Below are 21,530 nucleotides of genomic sequence, written 5' to 3' on the forward strand. Positions count from 1 at the left end.
TGGTTTTGAACAGGAACTTCTCTGGCACTGAGTTCTAAATGGGGGCTGTCGTGGTCTGTGACAACCCATCTCTGTGATGGGTCACAGCAAATCTCCCTGGCCGCTTCCGGCAGAAGCATCCGGGAGAAGCCAAGGGGCCAACAGGAGTCATGGCTGTTGACGGTAAGTCTCCTGCAGGTGCTTGGGGGTCTGGAGGAAGGACACGTGTTTTGGGGAGCGTTCTCAGTGATGAGATGAGATCCCCCAGGGCCTCAAACCTCCTGGAAGCGCCTGGGGCTGGGTGTTGGGACGGGTGGCAGATGGGGGGCTGGGGAGCAGGGCTCTGCCGAGGTGTGTCCTGCAGTTCCCGTCACTTCCTGCTGGGGGGAGAGAGGACTGAAGATGGCGAGAGGAGGCTCTCGGCCCTGCCTGGCCCGGCCCAAGCAAACCCTCTCCTTCAAAATCAAACTTCCATCTCCTTCGGCGAGGGCCTCAGACAGAGTCAGAGAAACCTCTGTGGGAGTCGAGCAGGGCAGACCCGAGGAAAAGGAACGGAGGCCCTTGAGAAAGAGGTCGCTCTGCAGGTCAGAGTGGCCCCAGGGGATGGAGGTGAGCTAGGCTGGGCAGGGTGGGCATGGAAGCAAGGGAAGGCCCGAGGCTGAGCCTGGAAGAGAAAGCAAAAGGCAGAAAAAGAATCTGAAGTGAAGGGTCCACAACAGCGAGTAAGCAATACGGAATCAGAGGGTTCAGGAGGGGAGCAGTGAGAGGGTCCCCAGTGGTGAAGGGGGAGGAGAGGATGTGCCGGGGCAGAGAAGGACTTCCCAGGTCTCCGTCCTTTGGTTTCGCTCCTGGACGTGGTGGGACTGTCCACTTCAGCCTGTGGGATGCTGTATGCCCGCCCGGTGAGCGGCTCCCACGACGGCCCAGCGGGTGATGCTCCCGGCGCACCAGCCGGCAGCCTGATTTCCACACGAGCAAATGCAGTGCGTGTCCTAGAGGAGACCCGGTGGCCGTCGGCCGGCCAGCACGCCGCGTGGCCTGTGGCGCGAGCTCTGTGGCCAGAGCGGCCACGAGGAGGGAAGCAGCCATCGTGCGAAGCCTGACTGTGCGGCACGAGGGAGTGGATACTGGGTGAGAACCCCCCGAAGGCCTGGTTGCCGGCCTCGCTCCGTCCCGTAGACAGGGCCGCGAAATCGTGCGTTTCCCATCTGGCACGGGCCATTTTGCCGCTGGACTTACCTCGACTTGGTGGGCCTTGGCTTAGCCTCGTTCCAAACCCAGGAGTCCGTCGGGCCGCGGGAGGGCACAGGGGAGTGATCAGCCCACAGGAGGAGGCTCCGGGCAGCCGGGCAGCACCGGGCAGCAGATGGGGCGTGGGGCCGCCTCCCTGCCCTGGAATGGACCACCCCCGCGAGGGGCCCTGCCAGAGCGTCAGGAGCCTGGAGAAGCCGATGGGACAGATGGGAGACAGGGACCCCGGGAGCTGTAGCCCACGGGTACTGCCGTGTCTCACCCGCCCACGGGCTGCTTGCAGATCCACCCTTATACGCGCTGCCTAATGCGGCTGGGGCTGGGGCACTGCAAACTGCATTTTCCAGACCCCCTGGCTGGATGGCCGCCTTTTAGGTTTTGCCAAAAGGAGGCGATAGAGAGAAACTGAAAGGAGAGAGGAGGGAGGCGGAGAATCCTCCAGCCTCCAGCCTCCAGCCTCCTCTGACACTCCCAGGACCAGCCCTGCCTATGGGACGCCAGGTCCGAGGGGCTCATCAAGATGCACCTGGAAGTTCTAGAATGTCATCCAAAACGTGTTCATCAGGCTCTGGAAGAAGACCAGGGCAGATATCACCGTAAGAAGCAAAGCATATCTGGAAAGCCAACTTCTCCCCTGGATACAGAAGACAAAGGTCTCAAAAAGGCAATGCAGAGAAAAACCTATGAATGGCTAAAACGAAACAAAATGTAATACAATCGTGCACATAGACAAATGGTCAACTCTCCCAATACATTTTTAAAAAGGAACGAAAACTCAGTATAAAAATGCCAGTTTCCAGTCATGTTGACAAAATTATCAGGATGATAACCATTGATTCTCAGTAAATAAGTATTAATGGCACAAAATAGATGATGTAATGGGTTGTGTATTAGAGTGTTATTTATGGTGGAGAAAAAGTTAATAAGAAGTTAAAGTAACCCATACATCTAATAGTAGAATGACGTTAAATAAGTTATTGTAAATCCACAGTACGAAATACTTTTTAGGTATTTAGATGTCTAAATAATGTGCTTAAAATGTACTAAACGTACTAGTTAGACTAACTGTCATAGTACATTTAAAATGTCTAAATAGTACATTAAAATAGTCCTGTAAATGAGTACCTACTGACCTAGAGATGTTGTAGACTAATAATAGATAAAGTAAAAAACAATACAAATTTAAAAATAAATAGTATATACATGTGGTATGAGCCCACTTGTATTAAGTATATGTGTATATACGCACACGTGCACGGTACCCATACATATATGAAAGAGATCTTTTTTAAAAGGAAGTTTCTTAAGGTCCTGATGCCCCGGCTACGCCCCAAACCGATTACATCATCATTCGAATCTATCGGATGGGACTCAGGTCTCGGTAGAACGTCAGGGGATTACAAGCTGCAGTCAGGGTTGCAGAACACATCCTACCCTAGTCTACTCACTCTCCTCACCTCCCAAATGAAAGTGCTATTTGTGCAAGTAGCTCCAATCTCTTTGGGTGCATTTGGTCCTCGAGAAAAGAGTCCCCAGGTCGGGCTTACAGCAAAGGAGCCGGGAGCATTTTGCTGGAGTCAGGGCGTCCGGACGGTCTCTGCAGCTAGCATGATTTCACCTGGGCCAACCATCCCCGGGGTATCAGAAGAACGAAGGTTCTGTCTCAACTGGTCCCCTCATGCTTCATAAAAAGGAGTCAGTAAAGTGGGTCACAGCCAGAAGGCGAGACGGAGCCGCCTCTTGGACTCTGTCATTATTTGCGGGAGGCGTGGGTCCAGAAGTTTTCCCCCATCAAAATGGCGCCGAGGAAGTACGTCAATGAACCCAACACGTAGGGAAGGCCTTGGGGTGAAGAGCTGCCTGCCACCCAGCCTCTCCCAGCTCGGCCCACCTGTCAGGACCCCCCCCCCGCCCTGCCCCACACCGGGACACCCAGGGTCTGATGTGGGACGGTGCTGCTGTGGGGTGGGGGCCATAATTCCCCCTCTACCCTTTAGGTTCTGTGGTTGACACCCCATGTTATAAAAGACAGATTAGTAAGGAAAAACCAACAGAAGTTTAATTACACGAAACCTCATATATATGTGAGAGAAACCCAGAAAAACAGAGTAAAACTCCGGGAGGTGGCCCGAGAGCCGCCACTTTAAATACCATTTTGGGCAAAAGGCGAAAGAAAGCAGTCGGGAGGGGGCCAGTTTCAGGGTTACGGGAGGGGCCCAGTCACCAAGGGTAAGGTTTGTTATGCAGATGGAGGTCCGAGTCGTCTCCAGCGGTAAAGAGATTCTAGAGATTTGGAGTCAGCTTCCTCTCGGCTGGAGTTACAGACTGGGGGGGGACACCCTTACAGATGGAGATTTCCCTTATAAATGTAAATTCCCTTCACAAAAGACCAATTTCTATTCTCCAGAGAATAGAATCCAGAGATTCTCCCCTGTGGCCTTGTTTCTTAAAAACAATCAGCTCAAAATAATCCCTGTGCTGGAGAAGCATGAAGCACCCGGCGGGAAGGCCTAGGCTGCTACCCTCCCTGCTTTCCCAGGACCAGGGCCGCAGTCCACGCCGGTCACCACGGCTCCTTCCAGGTCTCCGGGCCCCAAGTGGGCGGGCGGGAGATACGGGCTGGGTGCAGTGTGGACGGGAAGGAGGGAGGAGGAGCGGGATCTGGATGCGAGCCTCCAGCCCTCTGCGCTCGCGCTGCCGGGCCTGTCTTTCCACGCCACCAGCCTCACCTAGGGCACAGCCCGCTCTCGGTGGTGCGTGTGCGCGAGCGCGTCCCCGGCAGTGGGTCTCGACCTGGCTGTGCCACGGAGTCACGGCAGGAGCCTTGGAAACGAGCTGGCCCACCTGCAGAGATGACCCTTTCATGGGCCGAGGCTGGTCCAGAGCTCCCCGAGTGCCTGCAGCGTGCAGCCAGGCCTGAGCGTCCCTGGCGAACCTGCGGGGAAATGCTCCATGGTCGCAGGGCTGCGCCTCACCTGGTGGGGTCCCGGGACTGGGCCTGGGAACTCGCGAGGGATGTCAACTCCTGAGCGCTCCCCTGGGCCTGCAGAGTCAGGGCCCCGCGCAATCCGGCTCTACCACGCCCTCCAGGTGATTCTGTGAGCGCCCAAGTGTGGGGACCACGGTTTCAGGACAATGGCCCTTCACCCCAACTGCTCATTCAAGCGAGGGGAACTTCTGGTTGAAAACGGTGCTGATGTCTGGGCTTCACAGAGTGAGCCCCTTCCGGTCGCTTGCAGTGGGGTCCAGTCACTGGTGACTTTTAAAGTTCTCCGGGGTGTTCTAACGCAACCAGGTTCGAAAGCCGTAGTTTTAATAAGAAAGATAGTTTTGGGTGGAAGCTTGAAGAAGGAAACAGGCACCCATGCATGCATGGTACACATAAGCAGACATGCATACACACGCATGCATGCACACATATGCACCCATGTACACACATGGACCCATGCACACATGCATGCACACACATACGCACCCACGCATGCATGCACACACATGCACATGGGCAGACATGCATACACACGCATGCATGCACACATATGCACCCATGTACACACATGGACCCATGCACACATGCACGCACACACATACGCACCCATGTACACACACAGCACACACATGCACATGGGCAGACACGCATAAACACGCATGTGTGCACACATATGCACCCATGTACACACACGGACCCGTGCATACATGCATGCACACACATGCACATGGGCAGACACGCATACACACGCATGTGTGCACACATGCACCCATGTACATGCACAGCACACACGCATGTGCATATACAGACACACGCGCACACACATACACGCACATGTGTGAACACACACACGCACACTGGGGCACATACCCATGCACGCATGCCCACACACACCCACACACACACACAGCACAAGCCTGTCTCTCCAGCGTGCCGGGAAGAGTTGCAGAATCTCCGATGTTTACAACGTGATTGAACTCCTCTCTTTCAAGAGTGACCTTTCATTACGTTGAATCACTTCCTTTGGAAATAAAAGAAAATGCCCCCATCGTTTTTGACAAGTTCTGTTCATCTTTGAGACTATTTTGCAAAACAACTTTTCTCCAGTTTGGAAGCCTCAAGCTTCCCGTCGATTCTGTCTCTGCTGACCTAAGCAGACAACCCATGATGCTGTGGGGAAATTTTCACAGACGAGCCGAGCGCTCTGTGCCTCAGTTTCCTCCTCTGTAAAATGGGGACTCGCAGAGCTCTTGTGAGGACCGAGTCGGTTAATTCACACGAGGCACACCGAGCAGAGCCTGCCCTTGGGCGTTGTTCCTGCGTCAGCCCCTGGCACTCTGTGTCCCACGGGTCCTGGGAGAAGACACTGTCCCCTCACACCCAGTAGTGGGGAACGCTGCTCGGTCCACGAGAGGGGGAAAACAGAAGTTTGGGACCTGGGAGCAGAAAGAGGAGTGTCTAGGGGCGCCTGGGTGGCTCAGTCAATGAAGCGTCTGCCTTCAGCTCAGATCATGATCCCGCGTCCTGGGATCGAGCCCCACGTCGGGCTCCCTGTTCAGCGGGGAGCCTGCTTCTCCCTCTGCTGCTCCCCCTGCTTGTGTTCTCTCTCTGACAAATAAATAAATAAAACCTCTAAAAAAAGAAAGAAAGAAAGAGGAGTGTCTAGATCAGTGATTTCTGAGCATTCTTGCTCAAATTGCGGCCATTCATCCTGCCCCCCAAACCCCGCTGACAGCCCACTCGGCGATTCCTTTGACTGTGTGAGAATCGTCAGCGCTTTCTGGGGTTATCAGAGGCCTGTCACAGCCACCACCGGACACGGGGACTGGGGTGACAGGCTGCTGTAGGCCCAGCTTCGCCCCACCCGACGGGCCCTGTGACCTTGGGCGTGCACCTCTTGCACCTCTCTCTCCTGGCCCAGCCGTGCCGTGACCTTGTCTCCTTTGACCCTCCCCGTAACCGGCAGTGAGGCCTGCGGCCGTCACCCCATTCGGGGAATGAGGAAATCAGCTCTCAGAAAGCCTGGCCCAAGATCGTGGGCGAGAACACAGAAGAGGCACCTGGGCGGCGTCCCCCTGACGGCACCCGGCTGTCACCACCCTCCCCCCTCCCTTGCCAGCCCGCCTGTCGGCGCTCGGGGCTTCTCTCCCTAGTCCCGTTTCCCATCAAAGTCGATCCCCTTTCTCTCCCACGTGCACCTGGGCCTCGGTGAAGGGTGGGCTTTGGACAAAGTGACCCAGCCTGAGACAGCCAGTGCCCAGGATGGCTCACGTGTGACCACTTTCAGGAAACAGGACTGATCCTTCCTGTGACTTCCCAGGATGAAAATGGCATTCCCAGAGGGAAAGACTGACTCAGGGATGATGGAAATTTCCAGTGCGTTAGCTGGCCAGAGGGACAGCCGCCGCCGCTGGGGCCGAAGCCGGCCCTCGGGGGGACGCGGAGGGGCGCGGGCCTGGCACCCCTGGCCGGCCGCACGTCCTGCACCGACGCGCCGGGCGGTGGGACTGGGTGGCCCCGAGGTCACCGTGTCTGCGGCGTTTCCCTGTCTCGCTCCCGCAGGGCCGTGGGCCCGTGGGCCTTCCCGGAATAGACTGGTATTCTGCCTTGCTGCTTCCTACCTCCCTGAGGGATTCCGAACTACCGGGCTCGCTCGTGCCCACCTCACGGCCTCCCTCCCAGGGGCTGTGAGACCCTTGGAGCCTTCTAACCTCACCCGGCCTTCCATTGTCCTGTTTGTCCATGGCAGACAGAGAAAGGAGAGGGTGTGTACCCGTGCTGGGCCCACTGAGGGCATGCGCGGTGGAGGGAGGGTGAGGGGCTCCCCTCCGACCCTCCAGGCCCCGGGCTACGCCCCAGAAGGGCAGCCAGAGCAGGGGAAGCCCGAGGCTGGCTTGGGGTGCGGTGTGCAGGGAGGAGGCCCTGGGTGGCGGGTGAGGAGGGGCAGGGCCGTCAAGACAGAGGAGTGACTCACGGCGGGCTGTTGGCCTTTCTCTGCCTCCATGACACAAATAAACAGCAATAATGCGCATGAGGGAAAAGGGGGAAAAATCACCACAGTTTTCCTCCTTCACACATAAGATGCTTTTATTTTTCCAAGTTCTTTTCCAAGCCCTGGTGATATTTATGCAAAAATGTTATGTTGCGGTCAACATGGCCCCGGCCCAGTTCTGGACTCAGATGTCCTGCTCTGCCCGGCTTCCCGAGCGCCTCCCCGGCTGGCCGCGGGCCCCACCGGATCAGTAGCTGGGAGGCATCTTTGTACATTTTCTTGTTAACTAGGAAGGTGGTGCCCATATCAATCCTCCCGTTCGCTCATCATAGCCCCTCTTGAACGGTCTGTGGGGGGTTTTATTCTAGCCTGCTGTGAATTAGCACTTCATGCGGGGTGACCGGGCGCCCTGGTTTGCCCGGCCCGCGGGCTTTCGGCGCTGACGGCAGAACCAGCCCGGTGCCCTCCTGCCCGCTCTCCCCGGTGAGCCGTCCTATCTTTTTGGTCCTCGATAGCAGTCATAGGGTCATTGTAGGAAATAACTGAATGAGCACGGCTTGAGCACCTAGAGCAACGCCTGGGACATCGGGCTTGATACGTTTGAGGGAAGAGGGCATAGCGGGTTGAGTAAGACTGTGCAGCAAGGAATCCCATTACTGGTTCCTGGTTCAAATCCTGGCTCTTCCATTTCCCCCTCTGCAAACCGGAGATGACAGCGACCCGGCCCGAGGCTGGCTCTGAGGACTGCGTGGACGCACACACACACACACACGCTGCACAGGACAGGCCCCCAGCAGTGAGCCCCCAGCACCAGCTGCTGTTGGAGGCTGTGGAGACAGGGATAGGATGTGTCACCAGCTGCCACTATGGGTCATCTGCTCTGTGACAAGCCCCGCTGGGGTGACCGGCCGTCCTGGTCTTCCTGGACCTGCCGTGCGTTTAGCGCTGAAGACCTGACGTCCCGGGAATCCCTCAGACCCGGGCAAAGTGGCGGCCGGTCACCCAGCTACTGTGAGACTTTGAAATGATCTCAATGCACCATCTCAACACAGACAGAATCGGGGCCTCTGGGCTGTTAAGAAATGTGCCTGGACGACACAGGCGGTCCCAGAACCTGCGGTCACCCCACTCTATGAATGATGTGTTTGCTGGGAAGGGGCTGGGGAGCTCCAGAAGGCTGAGTCATGGTCCCCTGAGCTCCCCTCTTCAGCTTCGCAGGGCTGTTGTGTGATGAGTGTGTTCGCTCAGCCCAGCCTCACGGGGCCCGTGGTGTCTGCACGGGGGAGGCGGGGTCTGCTTCCCGGAGGGCCCGGGGACCCCCGTCACCCCGCTGCATGGGGAACGTCGTTGGCTTAGGGTGACACGAGTGCCATGAGTTGGGTGAGTGGCTATGACCACAGGAACATCGTTCTCTTCCAAGTGTGTGGACCGCGGGGCTGCACTGGACCCCCTGAGCCCAAGGGCAGGCGCGAGGGGAAGGGCGGTTTCTGAGCGACTGGTGGAGACACGAGCCAGCACTGCGTCTGCATGGGTGCTTTCATTCAGGGAGGGAGGGCCCCCTGCCGCCTCCACCCAGGGGCCCAGCACTCGCCCCATCCCACTGGGACTGGAGCCAAGCTGGACGCATGTGGGGAGCTCGGGTTCAGACAGACGCTCCTGGGAACACAGCCCATGGGCCCCGCCCGGCAGTGGGCTGCCCCAGGGCTGGCTGGCAGCCTCCGGGTCCCCCCCCAGGACCAAGCGCCGCTGGTGAGATTTGCCGGGAGAGAGGGCTGTCTCTCTCAGCCACCTTCCTACCCTCTGCTTTCCCTGAAACTCTCTTCGGACCCTCGTCCTCTTCCCGCTATAGATGGGGATCCTTGGAGGGGGGAGACGCTGACCCACCGGTGCCCAGTGCCTGACTGCGTAGGTGCTCCCTAATCTGGATTGCTGCCGAGACGCGAGGACGCCTTAGGGCTGTGGTCCTGTGCTTTCTGTAGCGGGGGCACAGTTCCGAGAACAGAATGATAACAGTAATGAACGATGCTGGACTGTACATCATATAGCACTTCTTACGTACCGAACACCATGCTGGGTGCCCTACGTATGCCCCTCAGCCCGACCCTGTCACTGGGTTGGTGTGACAGCTCAGAGCGGGGCTGTCCTCTCCTTTTGGGTTCCGTGTTTCTACTAATGCAAACTAAAATCACATGGCCTAGATTAGCCATTGAAAAGCCTGAGTGAGTTCAGAGAAGAGTGAGTTGCGGGGGTGGGGGGAGATTTCTGGAAGGAGCCAGAGGAAGGCAGCTGGGCTGAGCTCACAACGCAGTACCAGCCCTGAGGGCCGGGCAGAGGGAGGCCAGTGCTCAGGGCTCTGCAACTGGACTAAGAGCACAGGCTGGTGGTGTGTCTGCACTCCGGGCAAAGCGCAGGTGGCTGAGGCAGACCCCCTCCCGAGGGGCTGTTCTGCTCCGTGACTCTGGACCTGGATGACGGCACGTCCGAGGCCGCCATAATCTGGAGGGTAATATATCCCAAGGGTAAGCACAGAAAGAGCAACTCCAGAAGGATCTTCCCTCTGTTCCCTCGGGAGAGCACGCGCAGAAGTGCCTGGTATGAGGGCGATGCCTGGAATAATTTGTAATCTACGGTTTTCTTAACCTTCCCCGGGTTTCCCCCCTTTTCTGTTCGTTCACAGAACGGTGATGAGTAATTGTATCCGACTTCACTGTGACATCAGCTGGTGAGTGTCCTGAAGAAGTCTGTCCGCTGACCACCCTTCGGGGACGTGTGTTTGTGTTGGTGCTTCATTGATGCTCCTACGTCATGGCTTCTGGCTTTCCCGCAGAGAAGGGAACTCCGCGTTAGGAGAAAATGGAAAATTCTATCATCCAGTACGTGATAAGTCCCATTTCCTCTCCTTTTTTTCCAAGACAAGTTTTTAAATCACACGTGAGAGATGATCGTCACATGAGGAATACGAGGCTTCCGACATCCATGCCCACCAGTCTCTGGGGTATCTCCACCCACCATTCTCGCCTGGGTTTTATTCCACTAGGTTCACTTTGCTGAGCGGCTGTCCACATTCAGGAGTCCCTCAGCTGGTCACAAACAGACCCCCACCATTCACTGAGTCACTTTCTATGACACTTGTTCTGCTCTGGGAAGATTGACTGAGGATCCTCCCTCCTACCACCGTGCCTTTGCACGTGCTGCGGGCTTTGCAAAGAGTGCCTTTCCTTTCACTATCTGCTTCCAGCGATCCTGTATGTCCTTCAAGCACAAGACTGCCTTGCCCCTGTCTCCCAGAAGCCTTCACAAGCCCCTCCTTGAGGTGGTGAGCTGTCCCTCCTCCGGCTGTAGCACCCTGTGTTCACCCCCTCTGCACACTAGGGTGACCCATGCTTGGTGGGAACTCTGCAGACACGGAGTCTGGCTTTGCCATATTCATCACGGTGGTCCCACGGCCTTCACATTGTGTAGGGCGTGGGACACAGTAATGGCTCAAAAATGCATATTAATTAAATACAAATATCTAAGGAATCAATGTGCTATGCCACCTTCTCCAGGAAGACTTCCGTAATCCTTCCAACCTGGGAGGCTTTTCCACACGTGACCTTCCTTTGCGTTCTGTCTGTGCGTCTCTTTAAGCCCCATCCCTTTCTCCTTTTCCACTCCATGGCCAATGGCCTGGCACGTGGGGAGTGCTCAGTAAGTGGTCACCGAATGAATGTTAGTGGAAAACTGAACTGATTCTGTTCACAGCAGCATGGAAAGAATCATTCTGGGATATTCTGTGTACCGGGATCATTTTTTTGCCCTTACATTGTCAAAAACAATATTCCTAATATTCCCTGATATTCCGGGGAAGACCATTAATTCTGAGAGAGGGAAACAGCACAAGCACAGGGAGCGGCAGAGGGAGAAGGAGAAGCAGGCTCCCCACAGAGCAGGGAGCCTGATGCGGGGCTCGATCCCAGGACCCTGGGACCATGACCTGAGCCGAAGGCAGACGCTTAACCACTGAGCCACCCAGGTGCCCCTAGGAGGTTTTATTTCTTAATCAAAAAAGGAAAATGAAGGAAGAAGTGAAGCAAATATGACAAAATGCATTTATTTATTCCGTGTGACAGGTACATGGGTGTTTGTTATATTCGCCTCCGTGATTTTCTGGGGGTTTGAGATTTTTTTTAAGTACTGCAGCTGTGTTATGAAAGTAACTATTGTAGTTTTACTGTTGGTCCCAGTGTTGGGGTTTCCAGAACGTTCTCAGATTCGGTGATTCGGAAGGATGCACAGAACTCAGGGAAGCTGCCGTACGTATGGTGTAGTGTAGCAAAAGGACAGAGGGGAAAATCAGCAAAAGGAAAAGGGACATAGGGCAGAGCCCGGGTTCCAGGGAATGAGCTTCCTTTGTCCTTCTCCCAGCAGAGTTGTAGGGGTAGTACTTAATTCTCTCCGAAATGAGGTGTGACAATACACACGAAGTCCCCCCAGCCTGCGTGCTGGTGTCCAGGGTTTATCCAGGGTCGGTCATGTGGGCACGGAGTACCTGCTCGACTGACCTTAGCTACAGTCTCTGGATCTCCAGCGTTCACAGAGATACAGGGTCGCCTGAGGCCCTCATCGTAAATCACATGGTTAACGTGAAGCTGTCTGGTGTGGTCCAAGGTCCCAGGTATGCAAAGATACTCTTATCAGGCAGAACATTCCAGGGATGCATAGGTTACGTCATAGGAGACCGAGAAGGGCCAGTCCTTTCTTCGGAATGTGCAAGCATGACTATCCCAAGCCTGCTGAGTTAACCCTTTATTGTACAGCCCTGGACCAACCAAAGTGAGATGTGGGACCACCACCTGCATTTGTAAAAGATTTTGTGAGCCTTAGGCAACCACCTACCTCCAGGCTAGAAAAAGTCTGGAGAGACTGGGGTGGCCGGGGGGCCTGCTCCTCCCTTCAAACCTAACAAAATGGGCTCAGAAGGGATGACTGGAGATCTAGGCATGTGTCTAGAAGTTTCAGAAACCAAGGGACTGACACTTAATTGACGCCCAAGGAGTCTAACTTAGGAAACACTGGCATGACCACTCTGGTGACCAGGCTTTGGGATCTGACTGCCCTCCCAGATTATTCTGGGACCAAAAAACAGGTGAGCATTTCTGGAGGCAGGAGGGAAACAGAGAGTCAGTTTAGGATCTTCTTAGGTCCTGGTCAAGGTGAGTCCAACAGGGGACTGGACCATAGGATTCTCAGGGGCTAAGGAAGGAGCTGTAAGCAACCAACCAGGAGAAAATGCATCAACCCAGAGATGGGGAACACAGGGGTTTTTGAGGAACCCTTTTAAATGCCATGGAAGAGAAAGGGTAACCGTCCAACCCTGTCAAGCCAGGGAGTCACCCATGGAGGGATTTAGATCAAAGGAAGCCCTGTCTTCTACCATCCCCAGTATTAGGGTCATCTCAGACCCTGCATCTAAGGACTGTTTTATTTCTTGATCGTTGGTCTCTTTACCCCGTCCCTTTGCATGTCTAATAATTTTATCTTATGCCAAATACTGTACACGGCAGATGACAGAGGCACTGGGTCGTCCGATTCCTCTAGAGAGTATTAGGTTTTGTTCTTGCCCACGGTGAAATCACCAACAAATTGTTTTGGTCATGTTGAGACGTGAGCATTGGTTTCAGGCTTGGTTAGGGCAGGTCTTTGCAGTCTTACCGCAGCTGCTAGGGTGCAGCCCTTTCTCCCAGTACCCTGTCCTTACTGCGAGGGTGCGGTCCTCCTGGAGCCTCAGCCCCGGGCTCAGGTGCTGACTGAGCATGTCTTCTCTGGCCGCTCCTGCACGGTGGGCCTGCTCATCTGCACGGTCTCTGAAATCTTTCTCGGCTCTGCAGCCTCCTGCTGACCCGGGAGCTCAGCCTACCCAGGCACAGTGTAGGGGTCAGCCAAAGGTACGATGGGGAAAATTTTTTTTTGCATGTTGATGAATTAGTGACAGTTGACACGGTTGATCGGATTGTCACATTCTTTGTGTTCTTTTGCCTGCCTATATTCACATATTATAATAGACATGTATTGCTTTTGTAATAAGAACTCCTCCCTCCGCAACCCCTCAAAGATCTGGAAGTTTTTATGAAAGTTTTCTCTTGCTTAAAGCTCCTAATTCAGTTTAAGCCCGAGGGCACCTGAGTTGCCCACTTGGCTGTTACTTTGGGCACAGGGGTAAAGGAATTCACTGTTTCCAAATCTGTAAAGTGGGAATAAAACCTACCTCAGAGGGTTACCACTTTATTTGTGGCTAGCAATAAATTCTTTCTAAGAAATTTTTATTTAAATTTTAGTTAGTTGGGGCGCTGGGTGGCTCAGTCGTTGAGCGTCTGCCTTCGGCTCAGGTCATGATCCCGGGGTCCTGGGATCGAGCCCCGCATCAGGCTCCCTGCTCCGCGGGAAGTCTGCTTCTCCCTCTCCCACTCCCCCTGCTTGTGTTCCCTCTCTCGCTGTGTCTCTCTCTGCCAAATAAATAAATAAAATCTTTAAAAAAAATAAATTTTAGTTAGTTAACATACAGCATAATATTGGTTTCAGGAGTAGAAGTCAGTGGTTCATCACATACAACACCCAGTGCTCCTCACAACAGGTGCCTCCCTTGATGCCCATCCCCCACCCAGCCCATCCCCCACCCAACTCCTTCCATCAACCCTCAGTCTGTTCTCTATAGTTAAGAATCTCTTATGGTTTGCCACCCTCTCTCCTTTTTCCCCCCCTTTCCATATGTGCATCTGTTTTGTTTCTTAAAATGAAATCATATGGTATTTGTCTTTCTCAGACTTATTTCGCTTAGCATAATACATTCTAGCTCTATTCATGTCATTGCAAATGGCAAGATTTCATTCTTTTTGATGGCCGAGCAGTATTCCATTGTGTATGTGTGTGTGTATGTGTGTGTGTGTGTGTGTGTGTGTGTACTTCAGTACCTAAATATCCAGTGTTGGCCTTGCTATTCCTTAACCTCCTTCCCTCCACCCCAGTGCAACCCCTTGGCATCATCATGGTCTAGACCTAGCACACCTGGTAAATTTTCCTTTGCTGGAGCCTTCATTGCAAGCACCTTGCTCTCCTTCTGACCTACTGTCTCTGGAATCCACTTCAATAACCCTTTGACGTCAATCCTCCAATTATCCTCCCTCATTCCATCTTCAATATCCTGTCCCCGCCCTGCATCTCTCTGCTTGCTGCCATTGCAATCAGTTCTTTAAATTACTGCCACTTCCCTTCGCCCTTTGGCCCTCTATCATATCTGGCTGACAAAACTCCAATCCTGGTTGGACCCACCTCATGGTTTTCCTTGCACCTGCTCCCGACCACCCGAGTGCTGCTACACAAAGAGTGCACACAGACTCTGGGTGACACGTTCAGCTTATAAGTCATCCCCACAAGCTGATCTGGGTGAACAACACCGCTTGGCAAGCCTGTTTTTTTCTTGAGTAGGTCTGCGTTTCTCTTCTCTGGGATGACAGTTTTATTGTCTTGAGCTACTTCTCTCTCCATGTCACCGGATGACCAGATGTACGGTCAGAAGTTGTGCTCAGTGAGGGGCTGTCTGCTCCTTTCCTGCTATTCTCAGGACCATCCCTGGGTGTCGCTGTCCTGGCCGCAGCCCATTTGGGGCATGAACCAACACCCTGAGCGTACTGCTTCATGATCCAGGCCCCGGTTCTTCCTTCCCCCACCAGCCTGTCATCGGGAGCCCTCCCCGGGAGGCCATGGGTGTGAGCTGTTGCCTGTAGGGCAACAGAGGGGGGTGACTCGGCACGTGTCCTGTGTGTAGAACTTACTTGTGCCTCTACACCTATTCAGGCCCAGCCTCGGCTGCCATGTTCCCATGGTGCACTGCTGTTGTGCCCACTCTACCCAGTGGCTCAGGGGGGTGGCCAGCACCCAGATCCTCGTGGCAGGTTTGGTCCTTCAGTGACTCACATCCAGCACACGCTCTCACCTAGGACCCAGCAGCAAGCCCCGATCTGCTTTTCAAACAGAGACCAGTTCTCTGCTGCAGACGGCAGGCTTTGTTCCAGAGCCCCGGGAGCCGTGCTGGACTCTCTGACCTCAGACAAGCTCCTTAACTGTCGTGAAATCCTCCTGCGCTGTGGAATTTGCTGGGTTGTGTGGCCCCAGTGGTGGGGCTGTTTGTACCCTAATCCTGAACCCAGGGCAGATTTCTCTTTGCTCCGGGCTCCGGCCAGGAAGCCCGGGCAGCTGGAAGTCAGGCTGTCTTGTAGGACCATGGAAAGGCCCAGAAGGCACAGGGACAAGGAGGGATGGGAGCAGAGGTACCGGGTCCTGTTTGCCACGCTCCCCTCACAATGACGGTGCTTTGCCGAGCCAGGTCTGTTTCAGTGTTGATCCATCTCTTTTCCCCTTCGAGGACAGCATTTATCTTTTGAGTTCTGCCTCTGAGAACCCCATTCCATATCTGCACCGCCTTGAAACTAAATATACTTCCGTTCACCGACTGCCGGGACATAGAAGTAGCTCATTCATCGCAAGATATTCTTTTAAATATTTATTGGCTCCCACGGAGGAGTTTAGAATTCCTCTGCTAGCACTTAGGAATGTCAAGTTAACATTTGGTCACCGGCCATTGCTTTCAAGTGCCCAGGCCAGCACTCTCCAGTAGAAACACAAGGCGAGTCACGTATGTTACTTTACATTATCCAGTAGCCACATTACAAAAGGAAAAAAAGAAACAGGCAAAATTAATTTTATTTTATTTTTTAAAAATATTTTATTTATTTCAGAGAGAGAAAGAGAGAAAGAGATTGAGTGCACAAGCAGGGGGAGTGGCAGAGGGAGAAGCAGGCTTCCCGCTGAGCAGGGAGCCCGACGCGGGGCTCGATCCCAGGACCCCGAGATCATGACTTGAGCCGAAAGCAGACGCTTAACCCACTGAGCCACCCAGGCGCCCCCCAAAGTTAATTTTAATAATACATTTTGTTTAATCCAAAATATCTGAAATATTTTCAACACGAGGCACCAGCCACACGTCAAGTGTCGACAGTCACAAGTGGGGTGAGTGGGCATCATGTTGGAGCGCCTGATCTGGACGCAGCCCCAGGAACGCCTCACCTTCACCGTAAACTCGAGAGGTTACAGAATGTTCCCCATGCCTTATCTAGATTATTCCTTGAGAGAGAGAGAGGGAGCAAGAGAGAGGGGACATACATGTTTTATCACCGCTGTGCTGCTCAGGGAAGTGGGATGACTTGCCCAAGACAACCCGCCATCAGAAAGTCGCAGCGGTGGGCTCCAGTTCTTGGTCTGGTTCCCAAACTTGTCTGCACACTCACATCCCTTGCGGATGTTTTAAAATTTCCAAAGCCCAGCCACACCCCCGGGGCGTCAAACCACAGCGTCTGGGGTGAGGAGTCAGGGAAAGCTCCCTGTGGTCTGGGCACGTGGCCGTGGGTGGAGGGCATGGTGAACAGCTGCCACAGAGCGTGGCCCACGAGCCGGCACTGTGGACATCAGCAGGGCCTTGTCTTGGACGGGGGCCAGGCCAGCGGACGCAGAACCCCGCGGAGGAGCCCAGCTCACGCTCCGGGCCGAGAAGCGTCGGATGGAAAACACGCAATTCTGCTTTGACACCGAAGAAAACACGGTCTGGGACATTTCCCCAGTGGGGCTTTACTGAGCAGGAGAGTAGTTGGTGGCCTTTGGGTTCTCATTAAATTAGTATTATGCGACTAATGCTGCCCTCTTGGTTTCATTAGGACTTTATTTCGAAACCGTCATCACGGACTCCCTCTCCTCAGCACAGACCTGATTTGAAAGAACCCTAGAGAAATTGCCCGAAACGTCTCTCCATCCGTGTCTCTCAGGCTTTAAGTGGCGTTGAAACTTTGCTTAACAAAATTGAACTTTGCTTTCTCATTCAGCCAGATTTATGAGAACTGATACTGTGGGTGATGTTGGAGGGTGAAGATGGGGAGAAGAGCTACCGATGAGCTCCTGTTTTCGGGGGCTCCCGGTCTGGGGCAGAGCGCCAACAGACGTGGAACAGCACAGAAGGTGAGTCATGAACCTGGGATCCAGGGCCCCAGGTTCGCAGGTGGGAGAGGTCCTCCCGCTCTGGGGTGACGGAAGCTCTCATTAAGGAGGCGCTGGGGGATTTGGACGTTCTTGGGTGGAGGGAAGGTGTTTTTAGGGACACCAGCATGGATGCATTCAGTCGGGGAACACGGATGTGTCTTAGTCAGGACGCTCGGTTGCAGGGACAGAAATCCCACTTGACCCGGCGAAGGCAGGAAGAGCGATTTTCGGCTCATGGAATCCACAGGTTGGTCCTCCAAACAGTGAAGAGGCCTCTGGAATATCAGATGCCCAAATTACCAGGACTCTTTCTCTCTAACGTTTCTTCAGGCCAGTTTCATCCTCTCTTATGTCAAACTGGCTTCGAACACGAGAGCAGCATGACTGCAAGACATTCCCGTCCTTTACGTACATCCCACCCCGACTGCACCAGAGAGCGAAACCCCAGGCGTCTGACTTCAAGCCGGAATAATATGGGAGGAGAGGACGTAGATGCAGGTAGAATGGAAACAAGATTGGCCACAACTCGGTCCTTGCTGAAGCTGAGTATTAAGTGCACGGGGCTTTGTTACGCTACGTGTTTCCTACTTTTACATATATTGGAAATTTTCTTTAAATTAAAAAATAAAAATCCCCACAAAGGAATCATGTTCACTTGTCTTGATCCAACCTTGGGTCAAGCAACAGTGAGCAGGACACGTGGTGACGTGAGGACTTGGTGGCTCTGGTGAGAACCTGGGATCTGGGACTACGGGGCAGGAAGCTTAGCGCCATTCCCAGACAAAAGGGGGTTCTGTCTCCAGGGAAGGCGGAAGGAGGGATCCCAGGCAGAGGCCCCCACTCCATGCTGACGTCTGACGGTTTGTTACCTGCTTCTCTCCCCCGGGCTCTGGGCCCAAACTTCTGAGGATCGGCACTGCCCCGGCCGGATGTCCCATGGGCACCTGTAGCTCGATGTGCTCAAAATCAGCCTCAACCACGTCCCCGTCCTGCCAGTCTCCTCCTCCTCCACCGAGATGCTCTGGCCAGAAATTTCTGAGTCGTATTCAACTGACGCTGCCTCCCCACCCCAGACTCATCTCTCAGCTTTGCGGGTTCTACCTCTGAAATATTATCGACTCCACCTCATCCTCCTTACTCCCTGCTCCACGCCCCGATTCAGAATTCTCCCGGCCCCTCCCGCTCCAGAGCCCACACTAGCTCCTGCACCCCCTCATGGCCGCCCACGACACCAACGTAATGACTTTGTTCTGTGCCTCGTTGTCCCATGACGACCGTAAAGCATCACGGCCATTTAAAATCTGGTCTTACACTGCTTTTAAAGCTTCTTGCCATTTGCACCATTGTACATACCTACACATACACATACGTATTCTTCTGCACGTCTACACACGCCCCCTGTTCTTTATGAACACATTGTCCAAATTCGACAAGATTGAGCTAAAAACCCACCTCCTTGATTAAAAAAAAATCCTTCTCTGACCTCTCCAGCTGTACTCAGCCTCCCACCGGGTGTCTCACAGACCCTCCTGGTCTTCCACTTCCCATACCACACAGCAGGGACCTTTTCACGTTTGTATCCTCCTACCCCCATGCAGAGACCCACTTTCGGTTATGATGAACCTATCCGTTGTACATAATGAGTAAATATCTTAATACATTGGAAAGCTACAGCACAGAATAAGCTCTCTTGATTACGAGGGGTCCCAAAGCTAGCCCAGCCGCCTGTCAAAGAGAAGACTGATACATCGGCTCCAATGAAAGAGAACTGTCTCCTGACACAACCCACTCCGTTTGTGGGGAGCTCTTGCAAGGTCCTTCCCTAGACTGACCCTTGAGTGCTGCTCTCTGCATCTCTGGCGGCTAGCCTGAGCTCTACTCCTTACCACCTCCTAAAGCACTATCAGACTTCAGATGTCAGCTCTTCTGTGCCTTGGGCTAAATATCAAGCATTCTTTCAAGAATCCTCAGAAGGCAGGGCTTGAGTCTCGAAGCCGAGCATGGGTCAACCTGTCTCCATCTCTCTGGATCTGTGGCTCCGGAGTTGCATGCAATACTCAGGTGTGGTTGGCTTGGCATCAACAAAGAAGAAGACTCGTGGGTGGTGTTGAGGGCATACGTGGTGTTGTCTAATGTGGTCTAGTTTTTCATCGCAATGCTTGGCATGCAAGAGAGACAGGTGTTTATATTTATCCAAGACTGGGGATTGGCAGGTAAGAGGAGGGTGGCCAAGGAGAGAACCACTCTGGAAATCCATTCCAGCCCATCGTACCGTCTTCCTCGCACCATTGTCTCAGTCCCTTCCTTCCTTGAAGGCTGTGGTATCTAGAGCAAATTTGCTCAGATTTTCTGCTCTGCATTCTCAGAGTTTATTGATCTGTTTTTTGTTTAAGCGAAATGTGCCTTTATTTATTTTCTTTCTTTTTCAATTAACATATAATGTATTATTGGTTTCAGGGGTAGAGGTCAGTGATTCATCAGTCTTATATAACACCCACTGCTCATTACATCACGTGCCCTCTTTAATGCCCATCATCCACTTACCCCATCCCCCACCCTCCTCCCCTCCAGCAACCCTCAGTTTGTTTCCTATGATAAGAGACTCTTATGGTTTGTCTCCCTCTCTGGTTTCGTCTTGTTTCATTTTTTCCTCTCTTCCCCTATGATCCTCTGCTTTGTTTCTTAAATTCCACGTATCAGTGAGATCATATGATAGCTGTCATTCTCTGATTGACTTATTTCACTTAGCATAATACCCTCCAGATGTCCATCAACAGAAGAATGGATAAAGAAGATGTGGCATATATATGCAATGGAGTATTACTCAGCCATCCCAAAAAAGAAATCTTGCCATTTGCAACGACGCGGATGGAGCTAGAGGGTATTGATCTGTTTTTTTTTAAAAAATCTATCCTTTCTCCTTATTTGACACAGCAAACGGCCAGGCATTTTTCACATTATTTTCCAAATAATATTTGTCTTAAAACTTGATAGATTAGGGGCGCCTGGGTGGCTCAGTCTTTAAGTGTCTGCCTTCGGCTCAGGTCATGATCCCAGGGTCTTGGGATCGAGCCCCGCGCCGGGCTCCCTGCTCCTCGGGAAGCCTGCTTCTCCCTCTCCCACTCCCCCTGCTTGTGTTCCCTCTCTCACTATGTATCTGTCAAATAAATAAATAAAATTAAAAAAAAAAACTTGATAGATTAATGATTCTTTTAATAGATATTACATAAAAGAACAAAATAAACCTATGTCATTAGATTTTCAAAAATAAAGTGGAGTTTCTAAGTCACCTGTGATCAGGGTTCTTCTATAAACAGGTGAGAATCAAACTCCAAGGCCAGGTACCGTGAAGGAAGGGACTGGTCCCTTCATGGGTCTCTACTCTTAGTTTGGGAGTGAAGGCGGGGATAGGGTGGGAGGATGTGTGAAACTCTTCCTTCCTCGACTGATGGTCTCAAAGGGAAGAATAGCTGGAATTAGAGCTGGAGGAATTTGGTAGCCATAAAGAAGAAATTCTGACTGTCAGAGTCTCTAAATAACAGTACAACCAAGCCCAACACCAACATTCTTTGAAACAGGCCCGTGCCACTTGACTAAGGAAGGAACACCCCTTGGGAGGGTTGCGGAGGATGTTTATGTCCTGGAGAGAGTGACCTGATCAGGAGGGCTTTAGACTGGATTTAGAAGAAGAGGGAGACAGACACCCAGACAGACCTGGGTAGCCAGTTGTTGTGGAGGACAGGTTTGACTTACACAGGAGGAGTCTCCCATGCACCTGGGAAAGGTATTTGGAAGGGGGCAGTCTGGCCTGCCTGCCCAATAACTCCGGTAATAACGTGATTTGAGGTCATGATAGAGTGTAGTAAATGCAGGCTCACAAGGATAGGGAGAATTGAGAGAAGGTTCTTGTGAGCTTGGGAGTGATTAGCGATGGAGTTGGGGAGATAAGAAGGGGCTCAGAGACCATATGAAGGAATGTAGACCTTATCTGATATCGAGGGACATGACTGAAGGATTTTATATTTTATAATTGAAGCAGGGACATCATCAAATTTAATGGGCATCAGGAATTAAGTTTCCAGAGACTGGAAACGAAGACAGAAATCTGGGCAAGAGAGGATCGTAGTTTGGATTAAGGTGGGGATGGATTCAATGACAGAAATTAGAGCTGGCAAAACCCACATTAGCCAGAGATAGAGGGTGGAAAGGAAAAAATGTAAGATAATACCAAAACTTCAGTCTCTGGCTTCAGGA

The 21,530-nt window shown here is 52.9% G+C and overlaps 1 protein-coding gene across 1 annotated transcript in view; it reads left to right on the plus strand.

Annotated features, from left to right (window-relative positions):
* The first annotated feature begins 16,269 nt into the window (after positions 1-16,269).
* ABHD17C (abhydrolase domain containing 17C, depalmitoylase) overlaps positions 16,270-21,530 on the plus strand; it is a 65,461-nt gene continuing 60,200 nt past the window's right edge. Inside the window, exon 1 of the mRNA XM_032391914.1 lies at positions 16,270-16,320. Within this exon, the coding sequence (XP_032247805.1) occupies positions 16,270-16,320 (51 nt within the window). The remainder of the gene's footprint in view (positions 16,321-21,530) is intronic.

This window comes from Phoca vitulina, unplaced genomic scaffold (genome assembly GCF_004348235.1).
Source record: "Phoca vitulina isolate PV1807 unplaced genomic scaffold, GSC_HSeal_1.0 scaffold65, whole genome shotgun sequence".
In the NCBI taxonomy this organism is placed as follows: domain Eukaryota; kingdom Metazoa; phylum Chordata; class Mammalia; order Carnivora; family Phocidae; genus Phoca; species Phoca vitulina.